This window comes from Dermochelys coriacea, chromosome 1 (genome assembly GCF_009764565.3).
Source record: "Dermochelys coriacea isolate rDerCor1 chromosome 1, rDerCor1.pri.v4, whole genome shotgun sequence".
Taxonomy (NCBI): domain Eukaryota; kingdom Metazoa; phylum Chordata; order Testudines; family Dermochelyidae; genus Dermochelys; species Dermochelys coriacea.
The window spans coordinates 258,734,455-258,749,893 of NC_050068.2; the positions used below are offsets into that span (position 1 = coordinate 258,734,455).

The 15,439-nt window shown below is 49.7% G+C and overlaps 1 protein-coding gene across 1 annotated transcript; it reads right to left on the reverse strand.

The window, feature by feature from the left end:
* Window positions 1-177: 177 nt before the first annotated feature.
* On the reverse strand, window positions 178-11,838 carry SOX10 (SRY-box transcription factor 10). The gene is made up of 4 exons (XM_038387951.2): window positions 11,578-11,838; window positions 10,172-10,631; window positions 2,287-2,552; window positions 178-1,791 (listed from the first exon to the last, which is right to left on the reverse strand). The coding sequence occupies exons 2-4, from the start codon at window positions 10,579-10,581 to the stop codon at window positions 1,076-1,078; spliced, it is 1,392 nt and encodes a 463-aa protein (XP_038243879.1). The 5' UTR covers window positions 10,582-10,631; window positions 11,578-11,838; the 3' UTR covers window positions 178-1,075.
* Between the last annotated feature and the right edge of the window lie 3,601 nt (window positions 11,839-15,439).

Below are 15,439 nucleotides of genomic sequence, written 5' to 3' on the forward strand. Positions count from 1 at the left end.
TCTTTAGTTCAGCTCTGCTTGGGGGCCCAACCTTGCAGGTTTAAGGTGATTATTTTAGCAGACTGTGTTTGGGCAAGTGGGATTCATGCTGATGCTTCTGGTTACCACAATATCTTCAGCTACTCTTCCCTCACATCCCATGCACGCGCACGCACACACACACACACACAAACACACACAAACACATGTCAGAAGGACAAACACTGCCTTGGCAGTGTATCTTTTGGAATATTAGAGGGTGAATGGAAGGATTTAGAAGGGACCAGGAAATGTTTGAAACAAACTAGCCATACAAAATAATGGTAAGAAAGGAGGATTCCATCCCTGTTGTCTTAACAGTCCAAGAGGCCACACGTACCTGCCCTCCTGCCCCCACATGTATGTTGTGACACAAATAAGGCTAGAGCCAACTATATGGTTCCCGAGTCCAGTACAGTACAGTAAAGAGAGAGAGGGTTGAGGGGAGGATACGATGCAGATGTGGAAGTCAATAGGAAAGCAACCATAGGTTGGTCTTCCAACTGGGATCAAGAGTTATGCTTGTGTGAATTTTAGATAGGAACGTTGAAGAGCACTGATCACAAGGAAGTTGACTTTACTGCCCTACCTCTCCTCCCACAACATGTCCACCAGGGTGCTCAGCCAGCTACTCTTCACCCACAACAGGTGACAAAGAGTTGTCCATTGTGGCCTATCCAAAACACTTGCTAAATCACTGAAGCAGTTGGGGGGTGGTTAAGGATGGGGGGTATCTCTTATCTTACAGTCCAGGATGTGCACAACGAAACCCACCATGACCAGTCACTTCATGCCTAGAATCATCCTCATCTAGAAGGCCAAAAGGGTTTTGCAAGCCAATCAGGTTGGCATACATTGAATTGGGAGGGGGAAAGGGATAAAACCTTCCTCTAGGCGGTGAGCCAGCGATAACCGGGGTCAAGATAGGCATATCTGGATACTCAGTGGGTTCTGATGGCTGGATTACACTGAATGACCTCGGAATTCGGAGGCCCTTCTGCCTGTGTTGATTCTTCGGAGCCTTTCTGTTGCTGCTTTGGTCACTGTTCCCCTTTTCCTATGGTCTGGAGAGAGTTGTATACACGGGCTGTTCCCAATGTGTGGGGCTGTGGGACTGTGGCACAGAGGGTGCAGGGTCAGAGATGGCAGTGTATAGGGGACGTTGCGAGGGTCCCATATATGAGAAGGCAGAATAGAGGCCAGAGGCTTGGCTGGAGTGGCTATAGTAGGGTCCCGAGGGCTGGTGGTCCGGGTAATCAAACTGGGGCCTGGAGATGGAGGGGAAAGCCGAGCCATAGTGGGGCAGGCTCAGGGACGTGTATGCTATCTGGGAAGTGGAGGGCTGGTCAGTGTAATGGCCTCCAGGGGCAGAACCCTCTGTTTTCACCTGTGCCTTGGAGTCCACCACCGATGACGTGCCAGCAGACAAGGAGACTCCATGCTGCTTGGAGATCCAGGCAGAGTGTCCACTGGCTGCAGCCAGGGCACTCCCGAGGCCGTAGCCAGCGGCCGCTGCTGCCGCATAGCCTCCAACATGGCCTGGATGGCCAGCGTGTCCATTGGGTGGCAGGTACTGGTCAAATTCATTGACGTCGAAGGTCTCCATGTTGGACATCACTTCATGGCTGATCTCCCCGATATCCACGTTGCCAAAGTCAATGTGAGGCTTGCCCCCTTCCCCAAGAGAGCGCCCTTCCCGCTTCGAGTCAGCTTTGCCTGCCTGGAGTTCTGTCTTTGGAGTTGTTGGAGGAGTGGGGGGTCCATGGCTCTGACCTGTGAAGTGAAAACCATTTGGGGGGAAAGAGAAAATGTGATACCAGTTCACAATATAACCCTGGTACAGCCTGACAGGCAATAAAATAGCTCAGCCAGCTACATGCAACAGCTCTGCTCCTCGTACTGTGCAGTCCCGATACTGCCAGGCCTCCCTGGGAACCTCACTGTAGAGGGACAAGAAGGGAGGAGGTGGCTAGCCATAACCACAATGGCAACTGTGCACATGGACCCTGTGGGAGATGACTTCCCACCTATCCAAAGGGATGGAAACACCTGTGGAGCGCAGGTGTCCCCAATGCTGGTGACAGCACCGAGCATGTAGGAGTCATGCCCAACTACTGGGTCCCACCATGGGGAGAGGATCCAGCTCAGAAGGTGGTGCCCCAAGACTTTTAGAGAGCCATCGATTCTCCAGATGGCTTGGGGGACTCTCCTTGGAAGGAGGATGAGCTGGTAGTAACCTGCTAGTGTAGCTTCAGACATGGGACTGACCTGAGGAGTGCTCGGGGTGCCCGTCAGACATGGGGGATCCTTCCCCAGGGTGTCTGTGATCCAAGTGGGCATTCTTATAGTGGGCCTGGATAGCTGCAGCCCCGCCAGCTTCTCCCTCAGCTTGGCCCTCACCCTCGCCCTGGGAGGCCTTGCCATTTTTCCGCCGGCGTGGCTGGTACTTGTAATCGGGGTGGTCCTTCTTGTGCTGCATCCTAAGTCGCTCTGCCTCTTCGATGAAGGGCCGCTTGTCGCTTTCATTCAATAACCTACAGAGACCAGAGAAAGAGGAAGAGATGGGAACAGGAGTGTCAAAATCTTACTGTAAAGCATCATGGGCACTAGAGATCCACCCCATTTCAGATACTGCCAAGCATCATAGAGACAGTAGAGAAGTATTTAAATAGAGTCCCTTTTTTATTGTTGTTAATGAGTAAACCCTGACACTGTGATCAATGCTGTTCAGACCCAGAGGAAGACATGGTCACTCCCCCAAGTGGATTACAATCTATAACCCATATAAATTCATTTCCTCCCGCTCCACGCTTGTACTTGCCTTAGGGGACAAAGTAATCATACTGTGATGACTGAAATCAGTGCAGGGCTTTATAGTTACCAGACAAGCTGTACTAAAAGAACTTGCTACAGACGTGAAAAATGTGACTATTGCTTGAATTATGGAAGGGTGGCAAATCTTTGTTACCCATAATGCTCTTTGTCATGTATCTGTCTCTCTCAAATCAACTTGTCTTGGTCACCTTAGCTTCAGAGTTTCTGTGTCCTGTCCTAATCTTCCATCCTTGCCATTTTATAGGTTTTGTTCTATCAGCTTGAGTGTGAGCGATCACTGAGCACAGAATGGCTATTGCATTTGCCAGCACAGTGGCTGTGCTAATGGGATCTGCCCCTTAAAGAACCCTGGGATCCCCTAAAAGTGAGTTACAGAAGATGCTGGAGGAAAAACGCATGTGCTTTGCTTCTGCTTCGAGAGTTCTTGATGACACAGCTGCCATTTTCAATCCCAGATGTGGGTGATGTGGTTCCTGTGCTAAGGATCTGAGAGTTGCAGGTGCTGAGCCACAGCCAGGATCAGGCATGTAAATCAGGATCAGTTTGTAAATCATCTAGATACTATGGTGCTGGACACTGTAACAATAGATTAACTTTGATCATTGGCTGAAAGGCTCTATGGAAATGTAAAATCATTCCCCATATACCTGTCAGATCTAGGGCTGCTCCAGTCAAGACAGGATCACCTAGGAAATTATGTAACAGAACCACTTTGGATGATGCAAGAAGAGATGAAACCCATTTGATCAATCATTTTCTCTTAATTTTGAAAATGTTTGATTTAATTTTTCATTTCTTTTTCCTACTTTTCACGTGGCCTCCAAAGCATTCTGGTTTTAACCAGAAAGAATCCAGAACACTGAAAAGGGGCCAGGCTGTTTTTATGGGTATTGCAACCCAGCCAAAACTCTGAGGCTGCAGAAATCTCAAAAGCAAAAACTTGTTCCTTTATAAGATTTCCAGCCCTGATTTTTCCAGCCCAGAGTTGGACAAAGCTTTGGGGCTATTCAGCCAAATGTTGGAGAGGATTCTCTGAACCCCTCCTGAAGCTTTAGAGGCTCTACTTTTGCTAATTCCACTGATTAGATTTAACCCTTTGCAGAGCAGAGGATTAAAAAGCATGAATCTGTTTTAGACAATTTAGGAGGAGCAGCAGATGGGGTTTGAGGGGCCTGCTGGTAAAAAAGATGAGGGAAATCTATAGGATCGCAAGCAGGTACTGACCAGCATCAAAGCACCTCCATTTTTCTCCTTCTGTCCCCCCAGCCAATAGCCAGAGGGTGTGATCTGCTTTGGAACCTCTTAAGGTGCTGACCTGGGTTCACACCAGGCAGCCCTGAGAAGGTCATGGCCGCGCATTGCATTCCACCACTGCCTTAATCCAGGAGATTAAACAACTGAGCCACCATGAGTCCAACACCAGCTTTCCTGTCTCCCTCCCGCCGCCATACACCACACTCACACATCCCGAAGAGCTCTAATCCCCCACCCTGAATTGCTCCACACACAGCCTTCCGTCACATCTAAAGGGACATGCATATCCTCAAACTCCTCAGCACTCCTAGCCCCTCCTGTTGTACAGCAAACAAGACACTGAGACTGGGAATGGAACCCACATCTTCCACGTGAGCTCAACCTCTCAGCCACTACTGGTTCCAAGGAGTTCCAGTATCCTTCACCTTTATTTGTGGGTGGTACCAAGCATATAGGGTTACTGAAGCAGAACTGCCAAAGGAAACCCGCAGTGGAGAGAGAAGCTGAGACCTCTATATTCGTCTCACTGATGACCTAAATTACAATGACTGTGGTAACTCTAGGAGATGAACCTGGGTCCACTGAGTTTGTATGCCCTCCCCATCTTCCTGCCAGCATCCTGTAACCCTACAGACAGCAGGATTGCACAAAGTCCATTCCCCCCATCTTTGTCTTCTCTCTCCCTGTCTCTCTCCTCCCTCCTCCCTCCCTGGGATCAGAGCTCAAATCGGCTTTAACAAAGTGAAACCGGTGTGAGCAGGCAGAGACCAGGAGATTTGGGGGATTTAGATTTCACTTGTTTCCTCCCCCTGCACCCCTGGTCTACAATGCAGTGGAATCTTGCAGGGACACAGAAGGGATTGAATCACAGAGCAAAGCCCATGGGAGTAAGTGGGTCTGAATTGAACCCTCTCCTTGCAATGGGGAATGCTTAGCACAGAACCCATTGGACACCCCTGTTTTGGTGGGAGCGGAGTGATAAAAAGTCTGTCTCCCTCTTTTGTTCTTTCCTTCACCACCATATCTCCGCTCGCATAGGGCGTTGTGCTGAATGATGGGGGGAACCCAAGCCCAGCTTCTTGCATGTCAGGTGACTGGAGCAGCCTGATGCATGGCTCCTCCCCGTCACCCACTAGCAGCAGCTGCAGATGAGTCAGTGTGGCAGGAGGGTCTCAGTCTCACCAAGCTGATGCAGCGCACGCACGCATGCACGGGTGAGGGAAGGATTGAACAGGAGGTTAAAACATTGCAGGGAGGGGGAGATCTCACACACACAGCGGCCCTGATCTTCCAGGCATGGCTCGGCTCCCTGGGCCCACTGCCTAGCTAAAGCAGGGTGTGGGTAGAGAAAGGTTCTGCTGCTGTCCAGATACAAAGATCCCTTCACCCAATAGTCAGCACTTTGCTGCTCCTTTCTACCTATGTCTCATCAGTTTCCGGCCTTGGAGATGTTTCTGGCATTTGGGCTAGTGTTCGTGCTGACCTTTTTAACAGTCGTTAGGTCCCACTCCATTTGAGAACTGTTCCCTGCCCTGTATGGAGCAGGAAGTGCCCCACCCAGGTGAGGAAAGCAGCCAAGGGGAGCCTTTGGGAAGGACACATGAGGAAGTCCCCCTTCTCCCTGCATCCTCAGATAATCATGCATCCTCGGGATAGAGTGGTCAGTCCAGCCTGCAATGCTGACCAGGCTGGTGCTGGAGAGGGGAATAACTTCTCTCAGCACACCCACCAATAGGAGGCCCAGAACAATCAGTGGGTGTCTAAAGCCAGCTGTATCCATAAGAGAGCCATCAACCCACCCTCAGTATCACTCACACACACACATGCCAGTTATGCTGGGGAGGTTAATAGAAGCTCATGGCCTTGCTGCGGCATGAACACCCACTGCCCCAGGCTGGGCCATCACCTTGCCAATTGTCCCAAAGTGTTTGCAAATTAAATTGGGCACTGGGGTCAGACCTGAGAACGGAAATCTTCATTTGCGGCCCAAGGGGACTCTGCACCAAGGGTAACACCCCTTCTGCCACTGTGTAGGTTAGTCCTGATGTCTATCCCTTTCCCAGTGTGTTCCTAGGACTTGCACACAAGCTGTGCTGATGCACCCCTCTCCTGGCCTGCACCATGCCCTGCTATTCTAATCCTGCCCCTGTCCAGCTCAGTGCACCTCAGGCCTGACCTGGAGCAGTGTCCATTCCATCATTCTGTTAATCAGTGATTTCCTCCCTGCCTTGCCCAGCACTCGGGAGCCTGGCTGGAATCTGGTCCCACAGGTGGTGCTCTACTGTCATTAGCATCCTGTTTGCCTTTGCCCGACCAGCAGCTGCAAAGTCTACATTCTCCCACACTGCAGCACAGTCTTGGCAGTTGGTCTTTTTTATTCCCCAAAGGATGAGGCTCCTGATTCTAACCCTCTCATAATCAGAATGAGTTGGTGTAGGTGTGGGGGGTCAGCCTCGACACCCTGCCCAACCTCCCAAAGGAACGTTTGTCTACATAACACTGATGCAATTTGGCACAGCCATCTGCCTCCGTAGCTCCCTCTGTCTCCCTGTTTGCCTCCCTCCATCTCCTGCAGAATGGCACATTTCTTATCCCACAGATCCCAAGCGCTTTACACAGCACTTGGTTTGAGCTCAGCAGCACAGTGGCTGCATGAGCAAACGTGGCAGCCATCCTCCGTTCAGCGATCACTCAAACAGAGCTAGCTGAGGGGCTAGATTCCATTTTGTAGAGAGGATCATGTTGGTTGGGACCCTGAGGTTTCTCAATCTCTGGACTCTTTCCAAGAAGACACACAGGATTTTTAACTATCCTGTAGGCAGCATCACCTTCTCCACCCACCAGATATGGGCAAAAACAAGCTCAGTTTAATGTTGCTTTCAACTGATCTCTCTCTTTCCCTACTCACCTATAGTGGATTTCTTTCTGCCTTAGGTATTTCTAATGCACCCATTACCGCAGCATCTAAGCACTGATATAAAATAAGATCCACCTACATGGAAGTATATCTAGATGGCTCAAATTTTCAAAAGTGACTGAAGTGATATTGGGTGCCCAACTTGGCACCTTACAGGATTCTGATTTTCAAACAATTAGGTCCCTCTTCAGGCATCTCAAGTTAGGCACCCAAAATTGCTAGCCAATTTTGAAAGTCTGGATCATGCTGCATAGTGTGGAGTTCAGAGTGGGAGGAGACTGGCATCAGAAGATTGTCTGGAGGACTGTGGGAGATCTTAGGGGCTATGATAGTGTAGTAAATTTCCTATGGGACAATCACATTTTGGGTGACTTCCCCTGGCTTTTGTGGTTTCATTTTATTTTCCCACACCTAACAATGCCAACAAAGGCAGTGCAGACACCGATCCTGCCCATACGTGCATGCCCCCAACTTACTCTGCCGCATTGCCCAGCACAGACTGGTAAGAATATCTCCAAAGGCAGCAGGCTCCCTGCCAGTCCATTAGCAAAGACAACACAAATAACAGACATGGGGGGAAGGGGAGAGACTTTTCCCTTTTAAAAAAAGCAAAAGTCTGAGGCCCTGACCTTGCAAGCTGTTCTGCATGACAGACCCCTATGCCCATGCAGAACCCCATTGTCTTCAACGGGCTGCATGTGAGCTCTGCAGTCTGCCTGCAGGATCAGGAACACTACAGCTCTCAATAGGGTTAGGACAGTGTCTAAGGTCTATCACTGCAGCACTGCAGGGGAACAGTCACCTACAATACTGTTGCATATCTGGACAGTAGAGTGCTCTGGTCTCTTAGGGCTGCTACTGGAGTATTTAAGGGCTCATATTCTGCAGTCTTGTATCTTGAGGCCAGAACTGTCATGTAGCGCTTAAGGAGGTCATTGCTACAAAATCCTGCAGGATCTTTGGAATGGTACAGTAGCATTTTTTTAAATAATATTTTTGAAAATTAAAATGGGGAGTCTTGCTTCTCCGATAGAATAAAATGTTGGGGTGGAGGTGGGAAGAGAAATCAGGAAGAAATCAAAAAGAATGGTTAGGAGCAAAGCATACAGGAGCTAATTGTTAGTAAAGGACAAACAATTGAAAGTGTAAGGAGAGAGGCAAATGGACAGCATAACGCAACTGTTTTACAAAGTGGGAGGAAATAAGAGCAATGATAAATGCTCAGTACAGTCACTTTTCTATCAGAAAGGAGGCAACGGGGTGGGTTATTGCAATGTGAACTAACTGGGATCATCATTCTGCATGGTATCCAGAGGTGAGCACAAGGTTGGAGTAACCATTGGAAAGGCAGAGGGAGAGGGGAATGGGAAGGGTTAAAAAACACCCAGGCCTGGGAATCATATATGAGGCCTACCACAATTCCCTGCTTTAACTCTCCAAGGAAATCATTTTGTTTGAGTTCCATGAAAGGCAGAGGGGTTTGGATAAACTTATTGATGTGATCAACACCCAGGGGCTCAGTTCTCCTACACAGGTGGAGCTGACTGAAGTCAACGGGAGAATCGAGCCACAGGTGGCAATGGGATGGTCATGAGGGTGGGGTTTGCTTCTGTTTTGGAAAAGTGTCTGGTCTCCCTGCTCCAATTCTCAGGAGACATCTCCCGCCCCACCCAGTGGGTGGGCATCTCCTGTCAAGGGCAGTGCCAGGGAAGGGAAGGGTACAAAAGGGGGCCTGTTTCTATCTCTGTGGAATTCCGGGGCCATTCACGTGAAGCTGATGGTTTCGATTTGTGGCAGGAGGCCCAAGGCAGGGAAGTGATGGTGGCAGGATGAGGTGTATCTCGGACAATCCCAGGGCGGGGGGAGGCGTTTATAATCATTTGCTGGAGATATTCATTGAAACCATCAGGCGGAAAAGTGGAACCGCTGGCTTTGTGTCACATGGGTGTTACGTGGTCCCTCCACCCTCATCTCTTGGCAGAACCCATCAGTCCCAATGGGGGTGACTTCATGTAGGGACCCTGGGGGCAGGGAGGATGGGGAAAGGACCCAAAATTAAAATGCCTTTTACAAACTGAGGGGGGTAGTGTGGGTCCGAGGGATGAACATCTGTCTGCATTGGGAAGAAGGAAATGTGTACATGTGTATGCATAGTGGGAGTGGGAAGCCTGTGTCAGCCTGTACCAACTCGCTACAGGAATGGCCGCTGACTTGCTGTTATTACTTATTTATTACACACCACAGGCCTGCAAACAGAAGCAGAGGTGCAGCCCCTGCAGTCTGAGGAGACACAAACAATGATGTTCAGCCATAAAAAGCTGTGAATGGCAAGGCCGGATGGCATACTGGGTGCATCGGTTGGAGTCTTTTTCTAACAGCCCCCTCTCTCCACCATCCCTCTCTGTCCTCTTGTTTTCACCGCTTTATGCTGGGATAACCCACTCCCACCCTCCTTATGCAGTACCTGTGCTGCCAATTTTAAATTGACATCTCCTTGAGCGGGATCTAGAACCAGCAGCTAGCTGGGTCTGTGGCTGGCCATCAGAGAACACATTCTTTGGGCGGGATGTGTGATTGGGTTTCACTGACTGGCTACCTGCTTTCTCTCCTTTGTCCCAGTCAGGAGTCCAACCCACTAGGTGGAGCTCTGGGGGTTAGGGCCATCTAGCCTGTGATCTCCCAGACCTGGTTCAAACAGGAGATCATGAGTGTAATGAGTTTGGTGGGGGTCAGCCTAGTTAACCTTTGTGGACCTTGATTTGCCAAACAAACACACACAAATGGAGAGATTGTGCAGCTGAGCCTTGGGAGAGGACCAGGACTGGAGTGGCATGGGGTGCTACAGGCCAGGAATGAGGTACGCTGGCACAGCTGCTGGGGAAGAGGTGGCTAGAATGGAATAGCCAGGTGGGGGCTGCAGGTCAAGACTGGCAGAGCTTTGCAGAGGAAGCTCCCTCTATAGCTGATGCTAATAAGCATTGCTGGTTCCTCACTTTCCTGTGCTTTTCCCTTACCCCTGTGATCTTTCCCCTTGATGAGGAACTCACTTTAATAGATGCCCCTTTAATCTCTTTCTGCTCCCAGCCTTTAGCTTGACATTCAGCCTCTCCATGATTCCATTTGCCCTCACCCTTATGCCCTCCTTACCTCCAGAGCTTCCCGAGGGTCTTACTGAGCTCTGCATTGTGAAGGTGAGGGTACTGGTCAGCCAATTTCCTGCGGGCAGCCTGTGCCCACACCATGAAGGCATTCATGGGCCGCTTGACATGGGGTTTGCTTTTGTTGCTCCCATTGACCCGCACAGGCATGGGCACCAGGGTCCAGTCGTAGCCACTCAGCACCTGGCTCACTGCCTCCCGGATGCACACAGGGAACTTATCGTCGTCCGTCTCTGAGTCTTGCTGTTCCTTCTTGACCTTCCCCATCTCTCCACTCCCGGAGCTGGTGAGGTGAGAGGGGGTATCTGATGCCATGGAAGGTCCTGGTGAGAGGCAGTGATGGTCTTCGGAACCCACCGGGCTCATTTCCACCTCTGAAAGGTCTTGGTCATCTGTCATTATGTCTCTTGTTCTTGCTCTTTCTTCCTTCTCAATAGCCCGTCTTCTCACTGGGGAAAAAAAAAGAAGGAAAGAAAAAGCAAACACCAAAACTAAAAAGACTTGAACCTCTCCCAGAAACTGACTATGAGACAGGAGCCACTTGATAAAAGTGAAGCAAAGGAGCTGCCATGCATGCATCTTACGGGACCCACAAAACCCATGATCTAGTGGGGGAGGGGATCCTGATTAATTGGAAGCTCCCGATCTGTGCTCTATTCTGGAGTTTAACATGGGCATGTGGAGGGGTCTGCTGCTGACTAAGCACATTGGTGACATGAGTAGAAAAGGAGAGATCAAGGAGAAATGGACCCCATTCTCTAAGAATAACCTTACTCAGGGCCCTCCCCCAAATTTGGCCCTGGGGAATGACACTTTCTCTTTAAAACCTGCCTTGAAAGTCTGACCAAGAACATAGATGGGGGAAAATGAGTGACTTCAGTATTAATAAATCAGAATGAAAAGGTTTCCAGGTTGCAGGAGAAAGTTTAGCAAGAGTCGCTGAGTAGAGGCAAATCCTGAGCGCACCCCTGAGTTGCCAGGCAGGGAATCTGATGCAGACTGGGAGAATGTGTTTGTGAGCGGAAACGCTAACACTTTGTATATATGCATATATTTCTTTTTAAGCCTCTTTGGCAAAGCCATGTCTTTAACTTGCCTATTTACGCATCCCCCATCTCTCCCTCTGCGGTCACCTCCAAAAGTCTCTGCCACCACACACCAGTTCCCCCACCTTATTAAAGAAATGCTCAAAAAATAAAGCCCCCCCCACAAAATGGTTAGAAAAATGTGTCTCCCTTGGTTTAGTTGCAAAAGGAGCCAATATGGAGCAGGGGTTGTTATCCCCCTAGTGAGGGAGGCACGGACTTTTCCTGAAGAAGAGACTGAAAAAGTAATAGAAGGTAGAAAAAGAGTGAGCGAACGAGCATGTGAGTGAGTTCAGGTAGGAAAACTTACATTGGCTGGTCTGCCTGGCAAATCCTGAGAGGGCTGTAATTTGTATCCCAATAGCCCCACTGTTCTCCTCTCAGTGCCCTGGCAGCGGACGGGAGCCCTGCGTGGAGGAGACTCTCAGACGAGTGCCATTCCTAGAGGGAGGCTTGGTTTTTACTAATCCCCTGGCTGGATGTCTCTCTGACTGGCTTGCTGCTAAGCACCGGGGGAGGGAAGGGCAGAAGGTGGAGCTAAGCACTCCTTATAGCTGGAATACATTGATTTGATGCAGGCAGGGAGTGGACCCTGACAGCCCCCCCAAACTCCACCTCAGCCACATGCACGCTCCTCGCTTTCTTGAGTGCAGGCTTCTCTGCAGTCAACTTTTATTTTATTCTTTTTTCCCTCCTCTTGGGGATTTAAAATAGGGCGTTGTTCATGCCATTGGGCATAGGTAGTGAGGGGTCTGCATTGTTATCCAAGTGGACTGCATTTAAGTCCCTGGCCTGGTCTCTCTTGGCCTCGGCCAGCAGGGTTTGTTCTAGGGGCCAGGCCTGGTGACCTAGGAGTTAGCATGGAGAGGTGGGTTCTAGTCACAGCTGCTTGCTGTCTATGGACCAGCAGGACCTGAGTGCACTGCAGAGGGTGGGCATGGTGTCATGGGGGTAGTGCTATCCTATAAAGAAGACCCAGATTCAATGACCACTCCTGGTCTTTCCCTCTCTAGGGCTAGTGGGGGCTGGGAATAGTCCAGGGGTTTCCTGGGGATGGTGTGTACTGGATACATTACAGGAGTTGGGGGATTAATACTTTGTGGCAATGCAGAAGACATGGGCTTAATTCCCTCTCCTGGGCTTTCATGCCCCCAAGGTGGGACTGACACAGCACACGCATGGCAGTGGGGTGTCAGGAGTGTTTTGGGTCTCACCCATGCTGCTGAAAACCCAGTAATGTATCCATTCAGGATTCCCCCTGCAAAGTTGCCAAAACCAGGAACCAGCTTTCCCATATCCTCCAATGGTACCAACCAGAGCAGTACAGAACTCTTGGAATGGAGTCCAAAGTGGAGTGTCAGCTTGGACATGTTTCCGTGCCAGGCCAGGAATCACAGAGCGAAGAAAGAATGAGTTATGGTGAGACACAGAGAAATAATTCCATCAAAGGAGTTCTAAGAACATTATGAACCCCTGGAGCAGAGCTTGACTCACTAGAAGGCCCAGTGATGGAATGACAGAGTAAATAATGGCAGGGGCCACCCAGAGACACAGGGAAATAATGCCACTGACAGATGGTGAGCAATTGAGCTACAGTTCCCAGAATGAACCTGAAATTGACAACTAGGATTGTGTTATCTGATTGACAGAGTATGACCATTTTCCCTCCACAATTCTCAATGGTTTCTTTTTCCTCATGCATCTCAGTGTGGTGAGGGCTGGAGCAACAGCATGGCACCAAGGACAGCTGCATTAGAGCCCAAAGGAGAAGTCTGTGTTGGAAGCTTAATGAAGCCAGGTTAGGGGATGACAGGGTTGGGGCTCCCTGATGCTGACGGCAAGCACAGGATCACTGGCACCAAATACTTGGTATGTGCGTAGTATTCAGATGCGCCAAAGGCGTTTATAATCTGGGGAGGGCTTGGCACCAAATAACCCCCCACCAGGGGGCTGACTTTAACCCTCCCTCCTTCCTCCGGCACTGTCTGTCTGTCCATGTGACAAAAGACCAAGGCAAGAGTCTGGTGATTCTCTCCTATCCAAGAAACACAAGGACTCATGGCACCTTCCCTGGTACTGTCCCGTCTTCCCAGGGACAGTGAGGTGTGTAAGCCCCACCCTCTTTCTCTCTCTTTCTCACACACATTTCCCAGTGGAGATCTCAGGGGAGAAATCTCAGGCCCTGATTCCTAGATTAAAATGGTGCAGGTGCTGGTGAGGTGAGTCCCAGTTGTTATCACACAGGTGGTTTCCTCTATTGGGAAGAAACCCTAAATGTGTATTCCCCGCAGAGATTCTGGTGGGTTGTGGGGAGAGCTCCCACTGATCTTGTGAGGGTTGTTTGGCATTTTTAGCCTCTCTCCACTGGGATTTTCTTGACCTGCTAAAACTGCCCCCCTAAAGGGAAAAGAACTGAGGCAGGTAACCTCTTTCCAAGAGCCATAATAATAGGCGCATGCTAGATGCAGTGTCGCTGTATCACACAGACTTTGCTGAACTGAGCATGTCTTCTTTAGTCTGTGAGGTTCATCATTAGTCTGACAAGAGCCTGTGTGAGGGGTACAGGAATCTCCATGGAGAAGAGGAACAGCCTGAGGGAGGGGGAAGGGGTCGTCTCCTGGTCCCATTGGGAAGTAGCCACAGCTGAGAAACACTGGCCTGATTGTTCCCCTGTCTGCGGCTAATACCAACCTGGGATGGGGGAAGGGCAAAGCAGGATACAATAAGATGGGGCATTTGTTTCCCATCCCTCCAGGTGCAGGTTCCTGCTGACCTCAGGAGACAGAGAGAATGGGGAAGGGATGTTTTTTCCCAGGAGTGGGAGTACAAGGTCCTGGTGGCCAAATGGTAGGGAATAAGGCATCCAAGGATTGAAGTACCTGCTCTAAGAGAACCCCACTTAAATCTGGGGGGGGAAGGTGGGACTGGAGATCCCACCACTTCAATACTTATGTGTCCCCAGAGATTTGAGGGTGGAGAGCGTACTCTGACCTTTCCTAGTGTTGGGACAAAGAGACAAAACCAGAATGAAGCAGTTCTTTTAAAGCATGAAGTTGTGGACCATCATTTTGTTTTTTTGTTTATGTTGCAGTAGCACATAAGGGCCCCTGTCACAGACCCGGACTCCAGGATGCCAGGTGCTGTACAAACACATGACAAAAAGACAGTTCCTGCCCCCTTATGTTGCGGTAGCACCTGGGGCCTCAGTCAAGAATCAGTGCACAATTACGCTAGTCACTGTACAAACACATCCCCAAAAGCTGGTCCTGCCCAGGAGAGTTTTCCATCTAGGTAGTTTCTGCTGAAATGACGTATCAATGGCACCTCCTATTAAACTGGGAAAGGAATTTTTCTTCTTTCTTCCTCTCTCCCTTCCCCTCCTTTTTCTCTTTCTTTGCCCCATCTCTCTTGATCTCTCCTTCTTTTTCTTTACCTCTGTATCTTGATTTCCCCTCTCTTCTTTTTCCTTCTGCTCTTGTGATTGGTTTCCATTCCCACTGTGTTCCTCAAAGACTGGAGGGCAGCACAGGTTTTGCAGCCTAATATCCTGTCCTGGTAACTTTTCCTATTGTACCAAGGCAGCATGGTGGGAAGTAGCCAAGGGGATTTTCCCTCGGTCATTGTGGCTGATGGTGTGGCACGATTTCTCCAGTTGAGATGAGAGGACGCAGAGTGAGAGAAGAACAGCGACTGTCTCTCTGCGAGGAGTTGTGGGTGACACTTTTCTATCTACAGATGAAAGTTGTTGCCTTCTGAGGAGCTGTGCAAGGGTATGTCTAAACTGCAGCTGCAAGGTGTAATTTCCAGCAGAAGCAGAGATACTCACTCTAACTCTGATTGAGCTAGCATGCGAAGAACAGAAGTGTAGCTGCTATAGTGTGAGCAGCGGGATGGGCTGTCAGCCCTGACTATGATCCCATCCAAGTCCATACGTAGCGGCTAACCCCTCCGACAGTTTACATTGACACTTCTATTTTTAGCACTCTAGCTTGATCAAAGCTAGCACGGGTTTCTATTCAAGCTGGAAATGACACCTTTGAGCTCCCGTGTAGACCTACTGTATGGCTGAGAAGCCGCCCACCACATCCAATGTATTTCAGCACTGATCTTCTTTCTAAGGATAAGGGTCCCCTGGATTCCGCACTGGGTACCTATGGTACTCAGGCAACAGT

Excerpts from the sequence above, each read along its gene's own strand:
- SOX10 (XM_038387951.2), bottom strand. The coding sequence starts at position 10,581 with ATGACAGATGACCAAGACCTTTCAGAGGTGGAAATGAGCCCGGTGGGT. Across the intron at positions 2,553-10,171 it reads ACCCTCGGGAAGCTCTGGAG|GTTATTGAATGAAAGCGACA; the intron begins GTAAGGAGGGCA and ends TGGTCTCTGTAG. Across the intron at positions 1,792-2,286 it reads GCACCCCGAGCACTCCTCAG|GTCAGAGCCATGGACCCCCC; the intron begins GTCAGTCCCATG and ends TTCACTTCACAG.